Consider the following 18,250-nt stretch of genomic DNA (forward strand, 5'->3'; position numbering starts at 1 on the left):
GATAGTACAGCTACCTTAGTACATCGTGACTATCACAAAACCACCACGTCCGCCTTGAGCCACGCCACACGATTCTAGGGGGCGAGTGAGGAGCACTGCCTTGTGCGGCACGCGTGTAGTGAAAGACGCCCGGTTGATAGCTGGCCCTTGACCTTGGGCCAGTTCCCGAGCAATGCTCGTATCGTTCGGGACATACATAGGTGGGAGATCTACCTTGACACAGTACCCTACCGCGCAGCATCGCCCTTCCTCCGCCGCCGTCCCTCCTCCAGAACCCTCTCCATCCCCTTCGTCTTCATATATCGCGGATTACTTGGATCGATGGCGAATTCATGGCTCTTGAATAGTCGACCCCCGAAACGCGAGTCCGCTGTGGCATCTACATCGAAGCCGTCATCACCTCCCGCATCGCCGTTCTTTGCGCTGTCGGCGTCCTTCTTGCCCTTCTTCCCCTTCCGTGCCCTTTTCTCTGCATCTTTCTGCGCCTTTGAGATCTCCTTCATATTGAAATGCCGCATTGCCTTGCTACCACCGTCGGCGTCCTGATCATCGGCCATGAGCAGCTCCAGCTCCTTGCGTTCCTTCTGATTGCGATCCTCTTCAGCTTCACGTTCCTTACGCTTTTGGAGGCGGGCTTCTTTCCGGAGTTTAGACTTCTCGGCTGATGCATCCCCAGCGGTGGTCGACGAGGTGGCGTTTGTGAAGAAGGGATCATCGAAGCCTAGATCTGCGTCTTCATGGTTATTGGGAGGCGCTGCGCTGACGGCAGTAGGTTGTCGTTCGTCGGCAGCGAGCCCGGCTTCGCCATCATCGTGGTCTTCTCCTCCCCCACGAGCAGCCTTTGCCTTATTCCGCCGTCGTTCCTTGCGCTCTTTCTCCTTCCGCACGTATCTCTCGATGGTCGTTTCCTCGGCTTCTTCTTGCGTGTTTGCAAAGACGGAGCGTTTCTTGTTCGGATCGTTGGGGTTGGTGGTGTCAGAAGTCAAGCCCGCGGAGAAGGTGATTTCGACGTTGCCGACTGGGGCGCGGTCTTTCTTGGGTTTTGTTGGGTCGTTGGACGAGGATTTGGTGGGTTGTTCGGGCGCGAGGCCGAGGAGGGAGCGTGTTTTTTGGCGGTTGTTCTCCTTTGCTGTTGTTGCTGTACTTTCCGTACCATTGACCGGCGTATTGTCAACTGATTCGTTGTCAGAGCTATCCGACCCAATATAAGCCGCCAGATCAACATCATCCAAATCCTTAATATCATGCGTCCGAAACGCCCGCGCAGCAGCCTCCTTCCGATTCGTGTCCTCCGCATCCCATGTCAGCTTAACCTTACTGTGCTGCAGCGCGTCCGTGATGAACTCCGTAGGCTTGTAGGTCGTCGAGACACCCTCACACTCGTCTCGAGGCGTGTCCTCTGAGAAATCCGTGTCGTCGGGGATGAAGCGTAGGTCGAAGAAGTTGGCGGTCGAGAGGTACTCTGTGCCGTCGACGGCGTCGTAGATTGCTTTTGCCGCGGTAGGAGAGGAGAAGGTGAGGACGGCGTAAAAGTAGCGGAGGCGGTCGAGTTGGTAGCGGCGCAGGGCTTGGGAGTCGAAGTCGGTGGTGCCGTCGTCGGGTTTGATGAGGGATTGCTTGATTGCTTCGTCGTCGTCGTCTTCTGAGGACTCGTGATCGCTGTCGGCGTTGTTTGCGGAGGCGAAGATCTCTTTGGGCGGGCCTTCCATCTCCTCGCGGCCCATGCGCTCCTTGCCGAACTCGCTGGGGTAGACGGCGACCTTGAGCAGCTTGCCTTCGGACTGGACGAAACTCGAGAAGACGGCCATAAGGTCCTCAGCTCGGATGTTGTCCCAATCGAGATTGACGACGGCGAGTCGCGAGGTGACTTCGCCGACGGGTATTTCGTTCTTGGTCTGCGGCGCAAGTTCTGCTTCTTCCTCGAAGTCGTCCTCGGAGTCGTCCTCGTCGCTCGAGCTCTCGCTGCTGGAGGACGAGTCGGTCACTCGACCTTCCCTGAGAATGTCTCTCGGCTTGCTCCCTCCACCAGCCCGCTTCAATTCCTGCCGGACCTCATCGTCGTCGTCTGGGTCATCACTCTCGTCACTCGCCTCATCGCCGAGGTCATATTTCTGCTTCAGCCGAGCCGTGACGGGGTCTTTCTGTATCTTCCGACCATATCGATCGACTTTTGATTTCCGACTGAACTCCTCGCCGCGTAGTTTGCTGGAAAAGCGCTTGTCTAGCTTGACTTTCTGTTTCTTCGAGGGCAGTCGGTAGCGTGGGTCGTTCTCGATGTTGGCGAAGCGCGGGTCAGTGATTCTGGGACCGGAAGACGAGGTGTCGAGCTTTCGCTTCTTTGACGACCTTTCCGCCATCTTTACTTCTGCAGAGGCTGGCCTGCAGTGGAAGCAAGACGGCTGGATTGGGACTTGATATATGATGGCCGTCAACTTTTTTCCGCGTTCCCCGCGCGCCAGAAAAACTTGGAGAACGCCTGCCAAGACGTACTCAGGTGTCTCGAGGAGGTTTCGGCGCATGACCTTGTTACTACTCGAAAGGATGATGTGCTACAAATCAATGATATAATGCTATTTGGGTACCGCGCTGTCAGTCAGCTCGACGTACTATGACTGCCTTGCATAGTACGCTACGTTGCTTGATTGCTGCAGAGATGCGGTGCCTCCATCACCCCTGAAAAGCAAAAGCCAACTTTCCATCACTTCTTTCTGCGTCAAGCGCCAGAATACCGTGTTCGTCTCTCGCTTCCTTCTCCACTGACATACACATAGCAGCCCATATGACTCGTATCGCACTCAGCAGTTTGGCAGGAACTCTCCACACCCGGGTCGCTCACAGTCCATTCCTGTTGGGGGTCTTCGGCACAGTTTGAGCCACTATCACGACATCAGTGACCGCTACTTCCAGCACAAAGAAACCGGGCATAACTCACCCATACATCGTGAGTAGGTACAGATCTCGGTCCTGGTAGTGGGAATCGAAATCCCTGAAGATGACAGAGCCAAAGCCTCCGTTGATGTTGGTTTCAGTCGGCGAGTGAGCTCATCGTAGGATCCCACGTGCAAGGCGCGTACTCCTCCGTATCCAGCTCGTTAATATCAGCTTCGTCAAGCACAAAGTCGAAAAGATCCGCATTGCTCTCGATCCTCGCCGGTGTCACGCTTTTCGGCAGCGGAACGAACCCCTTCTGAATACTCCACCTCAGCAACACTTGAGCAGGCGTCTTGTTGACTCTCTCGGCCACTCGCTTGAGCGAATCTTCCCCAAATCTCTGTCCTCGGATAAGCGGACAATATGCCTCGACAACCACCTCGCGCTCTCGACACCAAGCGACAATCTCTTTTCGCATCAACCATGGGTGCAGCTCCCATTGGCCCACACTAATCTCCCCACCCTTACCCTTACCACGTTCCTTTTCAAGCTCAGCAATATATCCCTCCAGCTCCCGCAAATGATGCAACCCGAAATTTGACACACCCAACGACCTCACCTTGCCCTCACCCTTCGCATCCACCATCGCGCGCCACGCACCTTTCCTGGTCTCGGAGCCACCATACGGGGCATGGATCAGATAAAGATCAAAATACTCCAATCCGGATTCCTTGAGACCTGCATCGATAGCAGCGTTTGTATCCTCGTAGCCAGCCCCAGACTGGACCTTGGATGTGACGAAGATCTGCTCGCGGGGCACTTTGCTGCGACGGATGCCAGCGCCACAGCTCTTTTCGCTGCCGTACATGCGGGCGGAGTCGATGTGGCGGTAGCCTACGGCGAGGGCTTTGGAGACTGCATTCTCGCCTTCTTGGGGATCCATTTGGTAGTTGTCGGAGACATCGCCGGCGGTCTGCGGGACAAGTCATGATCAGTCGCGTTCGTAGCTACGCTGTTTGCTTGAAGTCTGGACTCACGCCAAATCCCAAGATCGGGATGTCGTAGCCAGTCTTGAGCCTTTGTGTTGAGGTAATGCTAAATTCCGGCGACATGGCTGGGCACAAGTGCTTGCAGGCCCAGTCTCAGTGACAATATTGATCGCAAGCGGAATGGGAGAAATGATTCTCGTCGAGGTGTACATTTGCTTATCCTTTATGTGTGACCGGAAACCTGGAAGTATACTGACGTCTGAATCAGAATGGATGCGAGACGCCCGCCGCAATGTCCGTTTATGTCCGATAACAGCCGGCCACGTTTTCCTCACGTCGTATATTGCGGCGAATTTCGACTACCTCTTTGGGATTCTTGGTGAGAAGTTGAGAACCCAATCACGAACAGCTTCACGGGAAGCCATGAAACAGAGACTAATCAAGCGATGGTTGAAGGCACAACTCGATGCACCGAAGTGTCGTGTCATCATTTCCTCGCTGTGCGAAACCTATCGCCGGACCATACAGTACGTCGAAAGCTGCAAAAGCAGCGGCAATGACTGCAATCGGATCTAGGACACAGAGACCTGGAATTTGGTGACATACGGACCTTGTGGCGTTACTCGGACCTAGCTGGTATCATGCTGATGGCCGCGGCCAAACTACGCACTCCACTCATCCAAGATCATATCCACTGCCTTTTCGGCAACAGCATACACCGTGGACAAGATATTCCCACGAGGGATGATTGGAAATATGCTGGCATCACATACACGTAGATTCCGCGTACCATATACTCGGAGGCTAGAACCCACCACGCCACCAGCGTCAGCCGGCAGCATTGCACAGGTGCCGCACGGGTGATAGTTCGTCGCGCCGTGTTCACGTATCGCCTCTTTGACGTCTTCACTTGATTGTTCCGGCTTGCTGAACGTTCTTGGAAAACGCCGTCCGTCCGGTAACACAACGTCCCGGAACGAGCTAAGCTGAAGCAGCTTCTCAAGCTGAACGACATGCCGCGCCAACACTTCGACATCGAGGTCATCGCTCAGATACCGCGGGTCGATCAAAGGTGGGTCTCCTGGAACAGCAGACCTGGTATGCGTGCTGCCGCGGCTCAGCGGATGGGACAGCATCGCTATAATCGAAACATACTTTCCGTCATCTGCGACCAGGTCCGGTGCATACCGAGCCATTCGCGTCATGAACACTGTCGCACTTGCGGCTTCTGGTGACAGTAAGCTGTCGTAGATGTATTGATTGTGGGGAGAGGCGGGATGTGTGGCTTTATGAGCAGCCACTGCGCTACGTAGCAGCTGTTCTTCATGCTCATCGTTGAAAAGCTGCAATGGCCAGTATGCGAAGCTGTAAGCTGCGCCCTCCGCGAGAACTCCGCCTCTTGTGGTGTCGTACTGTCGTTGGTGGTCTGCCACGACTGATGGTTCGTATCTTCGGCTATCCAGCGTCTCGACCTCCGGGCGGACCTCGACGCTTGGACCGTAGTTCAGGTGGTCCTGGAGGTTTTCTGGAGTTACTCAGTATGAATCTAGTCAAAAAGTGTGAGACCTACCTCCAACACCCGCCAACTCAAGCACTGGCTGAATGTTTGCTGCCTCTAGTATGTCTCGTTGGCCTATGCCGGAGAGCTCCAAAATCTGAGGCGAGCCGAAGACGCCGGCGCAAAGAATCACCTCCCTGGTGGCCTTCGCAAAGACACGCTTCTCGTCTCTCCTGTAAAAAACACCCTCTGCGATCACATCGGACCCTTCGTTGCGAGTGACAACCTTTTCGACGTGTGCTGCGGTCTCAATGGTGAGATTCGAACCAGCAAGTCTCAAATAGGCATCGCAGCATGACTTCGCTCCCCACTGCCATTGATAGCGTTCGTGGTAGTCAATCCTCCCATTACCTGTCCCACCATGTCACCTGTAGCTGTCGCTCCGAGCTCGTCGAACGCACTATTCCATGCCAGCTGAACCTGATTCAGTTCTCGCGGGAAAGACGCCTGGATCGGTCCATCATGCTGGGTACTACCTCCATCCCCAATGATATGCTGAAACTTCCTGTAGTACGGCTCTATCCCAGACCAACCCCACCTATCGTCTCCGATCAAGCTAGCCCAGGCATCGTGCATCTCCCGATTCGGGTATACCAAAGAGTGCGAGTTGATAGCACTGCTCCCACCAAGCATCTTGCCTCTGGTCTGCTCGATTGTGCGGCCGTTGAGTCCTTTCTGCGGGACTGAGCGCAGACACCAATCATAGTTCGGGTTTCCGAACATGCGACGGCTCGGTAGCGGGGTCCGCACAAGACTGTCTTCATTGTTGTTGGGGCCTGCTTCGAGCAGCAGGAGTTTAAGGCTTGGTGCGCGAATTGAGAGGCGTGCGGCGAGGACGCAGCCGGCGGTGCCGCCGCCTACGATGATCACGTCATACTGCGGTGAACGAGGCAACGCTTCGTCTAGATTCATCGTGCCAGGGCAGCATGCTTCAGTGTAAAAGGAAAACTCAGTGGGCTGCAACACGTCTGATGGCTCGAGGCATCGCTGGGCAAAGGGTAATGAAAGTCCATAGCCTTTGTTGATAGCCTAAACTAGGTACTTCGCAACGTTACATCAGCCAGGATCTGCAGGGAATAATTAGGCTTCAGCCTGGGAGCCACACGGTTGTTCTCTCTGGCTCAGTGGCAAACCTACCAATCTACCCTTGCTGTTCCCACCCATTGGCGTGCCTAGAAGGGCAGTTCGGACATGTTATGGTCACGCTTTCCTCGTTACGCCGTTTGTCTTGCTAATTCGTAGAAGGCAGTCCAAGAGACGATCAAGCCCACCATTCAGGCCTTGAAGGATGGTTCTTTGTGAGCTGTGGACTAAATTGATCTTTCTCGCGAAGTAATTGTCGTAGAACGCTACGAGGTTGACGATTGCAGGTGTCCAAGTGACTCGGACTCGGAGTCCACACTTAGATCATTTGGTCCAAGGTCACGTGCCTACCTTCAGTGACATCATCCTCTTTCTCTGTCACACTCCAGGGCTGCATGTGCTTACTGTCGCTCACACAGACCGACTGCATTTTTTTGTACTTGTGCCGACCTCTTTTAACGATGCTTGTCCCGTCTCTCGTTGTCTCGTGTGGGCGAGGCAGCAGGGAAAATCTAGTCGCCAAAGTGGCAGCTGAAACGACTCATTTGCACTCGACGAACCTCGGAGAACGCCAGTGTCTCCTTGCACCCTGTTGCAACAAAGTCTTTGCCTGCTTTCTATGATAAATGTTTACTGGACCACCCGAACTAGTTCGGCTTGGTGCCATCGTTGGCCTAGCATGCCTGAGAGAGTGCTGACTCGGTGGCATTGCCGGACATGGATGTCAACGCGTGGTGCGACAGGCTATGGGTTTGTTTCCAAGTGCTGAAGCGATGCGGAATCAACGCTCGTGTGACAGGTGTACTCTGTGTCTACAACATCCTTGCACACTATTCATGTCTCGAAAGCTTGCGAGTAGGTCAGGATGATCACAGTGATCTTTTCGACTCTTTTCCTACCGGCACGTCCCTCCGCAGTGCCCGAGTTCTTGGCAAACGGAGCTCAGATCCCGCTTCCGCACTGTTGGGCACGTGCATACACAGATTACAGTGCCTGATAGTATGCCTTGCGCCAGCTGACCGCGAATGCAGTCGAGGAAGCAATGTGATGATCGATATAAAGCCAGGCGCAAAACTAATGGGAATACTACTGCTGTGAGTAGGTTCAACACTGCTGCTCTGCAAAAACACTGGAAGCCTGAACTTTTCTGCGGCATAACATTCTATAAGATGGGAAGCAATACTGCAGACCAAGCTCCTAGGCCATCTCAGAGCTTCAGCGGACCTGGACGCATTGATGTCCATCACCACTGCTTTCCCGGAGAAATTCAGGAGCTGCAATCAGAATTCGAGAACAATTCATACAACCTGAACTACACTCCATTTCCCAAGAGCGCCGAAGAGCACTTGGTGTACATGGATGAAGTCGGTATCCAAACGGCAGTGATAGTCTGTCATTCTGAGACATTCATTAGCGTCGAGAACTGATCAGATAGGCCAGGCCCCATCGATCAAGCAAGAATGGCACAGCACTTTCTCACCTGCGGAGTTTGCATCCCTGTGCCGACGCTCCCTTCAATCACAGATGAAATATGTGTCCCATAATCCGTTACGATTCGGTAGGATGTGTCAGGAGTTTTGGAGGACTAGACGGCTGACACTTGAATACAGGCTGCTTCGCTATGCTTCCTCTACCTCACATCCATGAGACCATCGAATTTGTGCGTGAGACGCAAGCCATGTCTCCTCGACCTGACGGCTTTGCGGTCACCACTGCCATGGGTACGTACAAGTCTCAACCACATGATTCTCCTACAAGTCTAACATTGCTCTAGGACAGCGATACCTGGGCGATAAAGATTTCGAACCAGTATGGAAAGAACTTGACGCGCTCGGATCGGTGATATTCATCCACCCAGCAGACACGATCATGCCACCTGGCCTCAACTTCGGGCCTTGTAAGTGCTCTTGGCTGACGCCTGTCGTCGATAAGTGTAGCTAAGTCTCCGTGAAAGTCGTTCAAGAATTTCCCTTCGACACCTGCCGTGCCATTACGAGCATTATCAGCTCGGGCACCCTTCTGCGCACGCCCAACATTCACTTCATTTTCTCGCACAATGGAGGCGCATTTCCATACCTGGCAGACCGCATCGGCAAGCAGCACACCGACAACATTGTCGTGAAAGCCAACGAAGGACTGTCGACAAGAGAGCTGCTGAGTACGAAGAAGATCTACTTCGACACGAGCATTTCGTCTCCGATGCAGTACGCACTGATCAAGAACCTGGGAATGTCTACCGATCAGCTGCTATATGCGACGGACTTTCCATACACCAAACGATACGACAATACCACATATCTAGACGGATACGACGCTCCTAAGGAATCTGGGCTGTTTGATAACAAAGATATGGAAAAGATCGTCAGGCTGAATGCGTTGAAACTGCTACCTCGACTCGCGAAGCTGTATTCAGAATTTTGGCCGTAAAGAACATCTAGCGTCAGTATATCCGGCGTTGATCGATGCTCGTCCATCTGATCACGCCTTTGCTGGTTTTTTGTGAGCGAAGAGCTCCGTCTCCGGGATGAATTGTTTCAATCTGTGTACTCAGCATCCGCGTAACTCATGAACTATGCTGGCACACTCACCCGTTCTCCAGAAGTGGGATGCGCAGGATCCAATACCGCCCAGCCTCCTTAGATGGGACTGTCCACAGTGTGCAGCCACATGTATCACAGAAGACCTTATCTTTGGCATGCCCGCTGCTCGTGTCGTGCAGGGTGTATGCTTTCAACAGGTCCTGACCGGTTTTGACTTCTACATCAGATTGCAAGCACTTGGCTAGCTGATTTCCCATTGAGCATCCTCAACTCCGCTATGGCCTGGGTGTCACTTACGTACTGGCCGGGCGCTCCGGCATTTTTAGAACAATGGGAACAGTAGCATATCATCAGCTTCTGTGGCTGTTGGTGGACAAGGAAAGTGACACCACCACAGAGACATGCTCCATGCATCACATCCTCAACGGCCGGGTTGTCTGTGTTGACGATACCAATGGTACCTGCCATTTTGTCGCTTTCTGGAACGACTCGAGTCGATGAGGGTTCTGCTGCGTGCATTTCCCTCGTGAACCGGGCTTAGAGAGCGTTTCAACGAGTCTCAACGCTATTTCTCAGTCTCAGAAGCTCTTCCGCGCCCTGAAGTGCTGGATGCTCTGACTATGGCACGTTTGAATGGACAATGCGGTATCGGGCCAGGTACCCGGGCACTACTGAGCCGCTAGATTCACGGCCGGGCCGCGCCTACCGCAGCAAATAGATTTCACGCTTCCAATGGGTGGTCACAACTACCTAGGTGGATAGTCGAGATACCTTCACATCGAATCTGGCCGCCTCACCGATTGAACAATCGTCGCAGACCGTGATCTTGCAACTCAACAGCACCGCAACGGAGCAACGCTATCCTACCTCAACTACGATGGAGGATCGAAGCTCGTATGTCAGTGACGTGCTGCCAGCCTCGGGCACTGGACAGCACGAAGGGCTCAATGTAGCGCCACTTTGGACTATGATGCACCGGATGGTCCCCCCTCTACCGGACCCCAAGGCCCAACCCACGGCGTGGCATTACCAGAGCATGAAGCACGAGCTCCTAGCAGCAGTTGATACTGTGGCTGCTGAGGACGCGGAGCGTCGAGTACTGGTTCTCGTCAACAGATCCATGGCTGCACCCTTTACAACTGACACCATCTATGCGGGTCTGCAGATCGTTGCCCCAGGCGAAGTGGCTCCGGCGCACCGACACAGAGCGTTCGCACTGCGGTTCATCATTGAAGGCTCGCAAGGCTTTACTGCTGTCGAAGGCGAGAACATGGAGATGTTTCCAGGCGATGTGATCTTGACACCAAGCTGGACGTGGCACGATCATGGCAACAAGGGTGTTGAGCCTGTTATCTGGCTGGACGGTTTAGACCTGCCTCTTTGGCAGTTTCTGCCGGCGAACTTCCTTCAGCATTACGAAGAGTCGAGATATCCCAGCAGACCTGCACCGAACTCACACAACCGCTTCCCCTGGGACGCTGTTGCGAAGCATCTGGATCAGGACAAGAGTCTTCATGCTCTTCATCTGTACCGTCGCAGTGACGGGTTACACCTCTCTAAAACAGTTTCCGCGCAGGCGGAACGTGTATCCGCTGGTCACACGACGGCCGTCAGCCAGGAATGCTATTCGTACGTGTACCATGTCAAATCTGGTCAAGGGTTCACGTCCATTGCGAACGGCCGCACAAGTGAGGTTAGTGTCATCGAGTGGAAAGCGAAGGACACATTTGCTGTTCCCTGCTGGAGCAAGGTCACGCATACTTGCACTTTGGAGTCTGGCAGTGCATATTTGTTTGCTATCAACGATAGGCCAATCGTTGACGCATTGACATCGCCTTGTGGTTGATAGAGGTCTTTATGTGACATGATAGTCCTGGGGAAAGGCAGGTCGTCTTGAAAGATGGTGCATCCATATCTTGTCAAACCGGGCTTCATATGTTTTGCTGGTCAAAAGTCTATGCCCTCTTCTCGAACACCATCTTGTTCTCCACGAAACCCAACCCCTCAATGCGTACTTTGACCACGTCCTGATCTTTAAGATAGAGCGGGTGTGGTTTCATGCCCATGGCAACACCCGCAGGTGTACCGGTCAAGATAACAGTACCTCGCTGTAAAGTAGTCCCTTGACTGATGAACGCAACAATTTCCCGAACACCAAACAACATATCACTGGTGTCCGAATCCTGACGAAGCTCTCCATTTACCCAGGTCTGCAGTCGAAGGCCGCTTGCTTCGTTGACCAAGCTCGGTGAGACGAGAAGGGGACCAAGCGGTGCGAATTTGTCGAAACCCTTGCTGAAATCCCACTGCGGCACCGGCCCGGCGTACTCGGGTTTTCGTTGCCAGGTCCTTGCACTTACGTCGTTGGAGACGGCGTAGCCTGCGACGTAGTCGAGGGCGTTTGCTTTGCTGATGTCTTTCCCTGTCCTGCCAATCAGTATGGCCAGCTCGCCTTCGTAGTCGAGCTGGTCATGCTGAGCAATGAAAGGTATTGGGATATCCTCGTTATAGGACGCGATGCTTGTCGATGGCTTAGTGAACACTGAAGGGTATGGAGGCGGTGAACGGCCGCCTTCCTTGACTGTTGTACATTTTGATCAATATCGTTTCCCAAATGCCGATACAGCTGACCTACTATGCTTGAGATAATTCAGCCCAATGCACCGGATCAGTGGGACTTCGCTCGAAGTCAGAAGCGGCAGTATTTGTGCGACTTTCTTTGTTCCGGTGGTCCGGCTGTCCAGTGTGAAGATGGAAGTTCCCGTCAGTACTGTCGCTTGCAATATCTGCTCGGAAGCCCGGACCAGCAGGTCGTCAGCATGGTCGATGATAGGTTCACCATAGTGTTCCACTGAATCTTCGTCCAGGAAACGAATCAATCGTCCATATGTCATGATGTCAAAATACCTGATTGCTCTGCATCAGTGCGCCGAGGTGAGATGTGTTCGTCGTACGCTTGCGAATTCAAAGAGAATCATGCACAGCCATGCCTCGATCGCATTTCGCTTCCTAGGCGTGTAGCCGGGGATGCACGTGGTGCGTACGACATGGGCCGATGGTTTGGCTCTGCGGAGGGTACGTGCGGAGTCCGGGTCCGAGTGGTTGATCCTCCACAGCACTGCTCGGCCGACGATCCAGCAGTCCCGCGGCCGGGATCCATGCTCGCTGTAAGAGACCAAGAAGCAGCTAGTAACATGACTGCCAGTTCGGGGAATGCAATCGAATACATTGCCTTACGCGTGATCCGTGTACAATGTATAGCTCAGCATACTGCCCGAGGCTGGGTGTGTGACGAAAATACGCCCATCAATGTGCTATGCACGAATACACCGCTAACATGAAGACCAATGCCGAGCATGTCGACTTGATCATCAACGGCGACCCAGTATCGTCCGATGACCAGCGTCCTGTCATAGATCCCGCGACAAATCGACGCCTGTGGACCTACTCAAGTGCCACCACTACTCATGCCGTGCAAGCTGTGGAGTCGGCCAGCATCGCCCTGCAGTCATGGTCTGCTGTCAATGTGCGAAAACGGGCAGAGATCCTTCAGCGCGCTGCCGACTTAATGCTGCAACATCAAGAAGAACTTAAGCAGACCATGATGTCCGAAGTCGGTGCAGATGATGCCTTTGTGGACTTCAACATCCATGCGACTGTAAAGCAGCTGCGCGACCTTGCTGGACGGGCAGTTACTATCCAGGGGAAATCGCCCTCAGTCGAAGATGACGGTAGGAGTGCTCTGGTTCTGAAGGCTCCCTATGGAGTAGTCCTCGGCATCGCACCGTGGTAAGTGATCCAACTCTGCCTACCGATTAGCACATTCTTATGGTACAGGAACGCCCCATACATCCTCGGAACGCGATCTTTCGCAGCGGCGCTGGTGATGGGTAACACAGCGGTTGTGAAGGGATCGGAGATGTCTCCGAAGTCCTTCAAATTGATCGTTGATATCTTCTACGAGGCCGGCCTCCCGCCTGGGTGCTTGAACCTCATATTTGTTGCACCCGAGCATGCTTCTGCAGTGACGACGGCGCTCATAAAACACTCAGCCATAGCAAAGATAAGCTTCACCGGCAGTACAGCCATAGGTCGAGTCATTGCACGCATGGCTGCCGAGTGCCTGAAGCCTGTACTCCTCGAACTTGGAGGCAAAGCTTCCGCAATTGTTTTTCAAGATGCAGATCTTGCGAAGGCGGCCAAAGAGATCTTGATTGGGGGCCTGTTGCACGTAAGTCAAGGCGTACATGTATTACATGCGATGCTGATCCGCGCAGTCAGGTCAGGTATGTATGGCAACCGAACGCGTTCTCGTCGAAGCCTCGATCGCGTCAAAGTTCACGCAAGTGCTGCAGGACACCTTTGCGGCACTGAAGGCTGATCGCAACCTTGCATGGATTGGCAATCCCATCCTGATCTCGAACGCTGCATCTCAGAAGACCCGGTCGCTCGTCTCTGACGCGCTGCGTAAGGGTGCAACAAGTCTACTACAGCAGGCAATTGACAAGAGCACAAATGAAGAGCACTCACCTCTTCAGCCTGCAATCTTGGGCAATGTTAAAGACGATATGGACATTTACTACCAAGAATCGTTCGGGCCCATTCTGACTGTGCATACGTTCGCGTCGGAAGCAGAAGCGTTACGCATAGCAAATGACACAGAGTACGGTCTGGTGGGAGCAATCTTTACCAATGATTTGCGGAAAGCGCTTCGAATTGCGAAGGGCTATCGCACGGGCGCGGTGCACATCAACTCGATGTCCATTCATGATGAGGCGAGCCTGCCGCATGGCGGCACAAAAGCCAGCGGCTACGGCAGGTTTAACGCTGATGAAGGCTTGATGGAATGGGTACAGACCAAAGTCATCACATGGGATAATTGATAGAGCAGTGACAGAAGTGAGGGTTGGACGTCGTTGAAGAAAAAACGCCATCTTGTGATGCGGCACAACTCCGATTGGTTCGGTGATATGCGCCAAGACTTGCGGCAGGCCCTTCCGCTTGACACAACAAGGCGCTTCCGCATCCATGAAAGTCTAGGCATTCTAGGTAGTGGTGGAGGACCACCATTGAAAGTGGATCCTGGGATACGCTAGGCAGGTAACTCTTGAGCAGCTATGTAAGCAATGATGGAGGCCTGTCCCAAGGCTTCTCATGCCCAGATAATGAGCTATAAATGGCTTCAGTAACCGCGACCGCCTTCATTGTTCACGAGAAGGGCGGACCTTTCACGGAGACCGCAGTACGGCTATCTCAACTGCGGGACGATGAGGTACTCGTGGATCTACGTGCCACCAGTATCTGCCATACAGATCTTGCAGTCCAACATGGCAAGATCCCTATGCAATTTCCAGTAGTCCTCGGCCACGAAGGTGCGCCAACGTCTTTGCTCACTCCAGCATGTGTCGAAACTTTCTGACGTGTGATCGCAGGTGCCGGCGTTGTACGGGAGGTCGGCACTGCAGTCAGCTCATACAAGCCAGGAGATCACGTCGTGTTGTCGTACGCTTCCTGCGCACAATGCCGAGCGTGCCTCGCGAAAAAGCCTTATCAATGCGAAACAGCCACTTTACAACAATTTGGTGGCAAGAGACTGGACGGAAGCTCAGCTATCACACACGTCCAGGACGAAAACGGCTCTTGGGTACCCACAGACGCATTCAGCACCTGTTTCTTCGGGCAGTCGTCGTTCTGCAATCCGGCCATAGTTCGTGAGGTCTCGTGTGTAAAAGTGCCAGAGACACTTCCGCTGGAAGTTATCTGTACATTAGGTTGTGGTTTTCAAACAGGTGCTGGGGCCGTCTTCAATGTGGTCAGGCCAGCCGAGCGGAACATTCAGCATGTCGCCATCTTTGGGGTCGGCGCTGTGGGCTGTGCGGCGGTAATGGCTGCTAGTCATCTGCGGAACACTACGGGGAGTCAGTACCACATAATCGCCATCGATATCAACGACGAGAGGTTGGCTATAGCGAAGGAGCTGGGGGCTACGTTCACTATCAACAGTCGCAGTAATAATTTGCTACACGAGCTCAAGGCCATAACAAGCAACGGAGTGGACGCAGCTATCGACTGCACAGGTGTCTCGGAAGTTGTTGCCGATATGTTCTCTATCCTCAGTGTGGGCGGTGTTGCTGTGCAAGTGGGTGGGCCACCGCCGGGCACGAAATTCGCGCTGGATGTGTTCGACTTGTTAATAAAGTGCCAGTCGTACGTGGGCTGTCATCAGGGCAATTCATATTCCAAGGAGGTTAGTATGCAGAGGGGCGAAGCGCAACCTCATTTGACCCCTTACTAACGAGAGCAGTTCATACCACAGATGGCCAAGCTGTATTCGGAAGGCACCTTTCCAATCGAGAAGCTGCAGAAGCAGTACCCAGTGCGCGATATCGGGAGGGCTTGTGCGGAAATGGCTTCTGGGAAGGTCATTAAGCCTGTCCTGCTCTGGTAGCATATGTTCCCCAAGCTCAAGTCGGAAGCAGTGGCTAGCAATACTTGTGTAATGCCTACTAAACTCTCAAATAGTGAGGCGCAAAATGCCATTTCGGTCAAGAGCATAGACATGCAGCTCTCACAAAGTATAGTCATTAGGGTCGTCGGCTGTCTATAGGTATCGATGTGCTTGGAGGTTACGCCAAGTCCCGCGGTGAACCATGTGACCACAATGGCGTGCCAGCCCTTTCCTGGGCGGCCATCACAACTATAACTCTCTTTGCTGCGATGTTACTTCCCAGCTGGTTGTTTGGAGTGAAGCTCCTCAATAGGTGCTTCGACAATGTAGTTCATCGTCTTTCGATAACTGCCAAGGTAATATGACATTGGGATCGCAATGACACCGAAAGGGACCGCGATAGCAAACACGATTTGGAGCGCGTCGGCCGTAGCATTCTGGGAAGCCAGTACTCCAGCTGAGATCATTTGAGTGGTCACGCCAGGAATAGTGGTCACACTCGAGTTGCCGGAGACAATGGCGGTGATGAATTCGGGAATGACGGCAGGGGGCACGCCCGCAGCCTCTGCGGCCGGAGGAAGCCGATTGGCTCGTTTAGACGCCATGGACTCGTTCAAGGCGACGGTAAAGATGGCTGTGAAGACCGAGATGCCTATAGCGCGAGCGGAAGCAACCAGTGCGGTCGCCGTCGCCAGGACACTGTGTGGTACTGCCAGCTGGACAGCAGTGAAGACCAGTGCCAGGGGCGCGCCGAGACCTAGGCCTGCAATGGCGTTGAAGATAAGAGCATTGAGACCCTGTCCAGGACGCACCGAGATCATTGCCCCAATGCCGACGACGAACATCAGGTAGCCGAACATCAACGGCCATCTGATCGTCCTCAGCCGAGTGCTGATGTAGCCGTTGAGGTTGGCGGCGATGAAAGCTGCTGTGTAGAACGGCACCTGTCTTGCGACGATCAATACAGGGTCGCCTGTAAAGAGGACCTGCGATCTAAGGACATGTATCAGTATCGCAGATCATCTCCGCAGGGATATGGACGACACAAACTGTATTGGAACAAAGACCGTGATAGCGAAGAGAAGAATCCCCTCGAAGCAAATGAGCAGACAGCCGAAGACAAATCTTCGACCGCTATGGTCGCCTGCACCAAACATGGCATGTGGTATCATGCCAGTACTGGTGCCTTTCCACTCCCAGACGCCCAAAGCGGCGAGACAGGCAATGCCAACCACCAACGGAGCTACTGTGTAGACACTCCCCCAAGGAAACTCGCCTGCTCCCAGACTGATGCCACTGATGAGCAGGGTCAGGCCAGCAGTAAAGAGGAAGAACCCAATCAGATCCAGAGTCATCAACTTCTTCCGGATGCTAAGGTGGTCATATCGAGTCTGGCGCTTTGGTGGTCGATATCCAACGATCAAACAAATGGTTGCTGATCCCCACAGAGCGGTCTGATACCACTATTTGACTGTTAGCGCTGATACAACATGATGGTGATAGCTTTGCAACGTACAAACCATTTCCGCCAGCCAGATTGGCCGTATGCCTTTATCATCCCACCTAGACTCAGTGGCGCCACCATGCAAGATGCAGCGGCGCCAGCTAAGAGAACGGCTTGAGCCACTGATGTGACGTTTGTGATCAGCTTGACGATTCACGTCGAAGACGCAGATGCGGTACTTACTTGGTCGCCATCGACGCGGCAGGATCTCTGCGGGAATAGTGTAGACAACCGAGCATAACGCAACTCCGACGCCCTGGAGTGTCATGGCGAAAATCAGGCGCCAGGTACTCTGTGAACCAGGAGCGATTGCAGCTCCGATGAAGGCTATGATGCAACATCCGACCAGTATCTCCTTCCGAGCCTGGAATGTATCCGAGGCAACAGAGAGGATGGGTGATAGGACTGCATTGGAAATGGAAGCTGAGGTGAGGATCCAGCTAGCCATGGCACCCGAATTCAGATCGGCCGCGATGAAGCTCAACTAAAAGGCTTTCAGCAAGTAATTCCCTCAGGTCGATGGTAATGGTACTCACCAGGGCAGGAGGACCAGCTGTGGTCTGCGAATAGGTGAAGTTGACCAGCCAGACAGCGATGAGAGCCACCCACGTGCGCCAGTGGATCTCCGGTTCAACGTCGACCTCGCTGTAGATCAAATTGCCGTCGGCGTCATGGTGAGCATCCTCAACCTGAGAAGCGTTGGGGTCTTTCTCGACAGGCGTCGTACTTTGAGTAAGGACATGCCCAGTCTTTTCGCTGCCATCAGCAACATGAGCGTCTGCTACCGCCATGGTGCTTCGAGTCGACGTGGCTCAGGAAGAGTTTCGTTTAGGGAGGTATTGGTCAGCAAGGAACTGATTTGGAGTGTGAGAAGACCATTGCGAGATTGTCGGCTTCATATATTTGACTTATGCCTGTTCCACATGGCCCTCGCATGTTCTGTGAGCCGTACGGCATGGTATGTGGACTTCAGTCTGGGGCCCCGTACTCACCCCGGGTCGACTAGCGAATTCTAGAGGTCTAGACTCTGCTTGGAGGCTGTAAGGCCTTGATTTCTGACAAGCGGGTGTGAGTCCAGTTTCCCCATGCTGTGCGGGCACATGAGCCGCACGGCAAAGTCTTCTGGATAACTGCGGGCCCGACGAAGCCGCTGGCGTCTACATCCGAAAATGGGTCAAGGCGCATGCAGCTAGTTCGGGCAAAGGAGTTCAAAGCCCGGCTCGTCCGAAGAATCCCAGGCGATATGGACAGCGACAG

At 53.6% G+C, this 18,250-nt stretch overlaps 9 protein-coding genes across 9 annotated transcripts; 4 read left to right on the forward strand and 5 right to left on the reverse strand.

Annotated features, from left to right (window-relative positions):
- Positions 1–227: 227 nt before the first annotated feature.
- AB675_7386 (Pre-rRNA-processing protein esf1) lies at positions 228–2,357 on the reverse strand (the record flags this gene model as incomplete). Its single annotated transcript, XM_018147750.1, has 1 exon — positions 228–2,357. One exon carries the CDS (start codon positions 2,355–2,357, stop codon positions 228–230), a length of 2,130 nt encoding a protein of 709 aa, XP_017994507.1.
- A 668-nt stretch (positions 2,358–3,025) lies between these two features.
- AB675_7387 (uncharacterized protein) lies at positions 3,026–3,983 on the reverse strand (the record flags this gene model as incomplete). The annotated part of the gene is made up of 2 exons (XM_018147751.1): positions 3,026–3,844; positions 3,909–3,983. 2 exons carry the CDS (start codon positions 3,981–3,983, stop codon positions 3,026–3,028), a joined length of 894 nt encoding a protein of 297 aa, XP_017994511.1.
- A 539-nt stretch (positions 3,984–4,522) lies between these two features.
- On the reverse strand, positions 4,523–6,330 carry AB675_7388 (Versicolorin B synthase; the record flags this gene model as incomplete). Its single annotated transcript, XM_018147752.1, has 4 exons — positions 4,523–4,967; positions 5,016–5,385; positions 5,431–5,769; positions 5,820–6,330. The coding sequence occupies 4 exons, from the start codon at positions 6,328–6,330 to the stop codon at positions 4,523–4,525; spliced, it is 1,665 nt and encodes a 554-aa protein (XP_017994487.1).
- Positions 6,331–7,670: 1,340 nt separating this feature from the next.
- Positions 7,671–8,928, forward strand: AB675_7389 (2-amino-3-carboxymuconate-6-semialdehyde decarboxylase; the record flags this gene model as incomplete). Its single annotated transcript, XM_018147753.1, has 5 exons — positions 7,671–7,889; positions 7,942–8,059; positions 8,112–8,222; positions 8,276–8,398; positions 8,456–8,928. The coding sequence occupies 5 exons, from the start codon at positions 7,671–7,673 to the stop codon at positions 8,926–8,928; spliced, it is 1,044 nt and encodes a 347-aa protein (XP_017994503.1).
- A 990-nt stretch (positions 8,929–9,918) lies between these two features.
- On the forward strand, positions 9,919–10,887 carry AB675_7390 (Gentisate 1,2-dioxygenase; the record flags this gene model as incomplete). Its single annotated transcript, XM_018147755.1, has 1 exon — positions 9,919–10,887. The coding sequence occupies one exon, from the start codon at positions 9,919–9,921 to the stop codon at positions 10,885–10,887; it is 969 nt and encodes a 322-aa protein (XP_017994516.1).
- Positions 10,888–10,996: 109 nt separating this feature from the next.
- On the reverse strand, positions 10,997–11,935 carry AB675_7391 (Ureidoglycolate lyase; the record flags this gene model as incomplete). The annotated part of the gene is made up of 2 exons (XM_018147756.1): positions 10,997–11,622; positions 11,677–11,935. The coding sequence occupies 2 exons, from the start codon at positions 11,933–11,935 to the stop codon at positions 10,997–10,999; spliced, it is 885 nt and encodes a 294-aa protein (XP_017994517.1).
- A 443-nt stretch (positions 11,936–12,378) lies between these two features.
- Positions 12,379–13,924, forward strand: AB675_7392 (Salicylaldehyde dehydrogenase; the record flags this gene model as incomplete). Its single annotated transcript, XM_018147757.1, has 3 exons — positions 12,379–12,830; positions 12,879–13,272; positions 13,319–13,924. 3 exons carry the CDS (start codon positions 12,379–12,381, stop codon positions 13,922–13,924), a joined length of 1,452 nt encoding a protein of 483 aa, XP_017994488.1.
- Positions 13,925–14,217: 293 nt separating this feature from the next.
- AB675_7393 (Aryl-alcohol dehydrogenase) lies at positions 14,218–15,489 on the forward strand (the record flags this gene model as incomplete). The annotated part of the gene is made up of 3 exons (XM_018147758.1): positions 14,218–14,413; positions 14,474–15,288; positions 15,346–15,489. The coding sequence occupies 3 exons, from the start codon at positions 14,218–14,220 to the stop codon at positions 15,487–15,489; spliced, it is 1,155 nt and encodes a 384-aa protein (XP_017994512.1).
- Positions 15,490–15,761: 272 nt separating this feature from the next.
- On the reverse strand, positions 15,762–17,784 carry AB675_7394 (putative transporter; the record flags this gene model as incomplete). The annotated part of the gene is made up of 5 exons (XM_018147759.1): positions 15,762–16,482; positions 16,540–16,952; positions 17,006–17,115; positions 17,177–17,477; positions 17,530–17,784. The coding sequence occupies 5 exons, from the start codon at positions 17,782–17,784 to the stop codon at positions 15,762–15,764; spliced, it is 1,800 nt and encodes a 599-aa protein (XP_017994498.1).
- Positions 17,785–18,250: the final 466 nt, after the last annotated feature.

This window comes from Cyphellophora attinorum, assembly GCF_001299255.1.
Source record: "Cyphellophora attinorum strain CBS 131958 chromosome Unknown Contig57, whole genome shotgun sequence".
Classification (NCBI taxonomy): Eukaryota; Fungi; Ascomycota; class Eurotiomycetes; order Chaetothyriales; family Cyphellophoraceae; genus Cyphellophora; species Cyphellophora attinorum.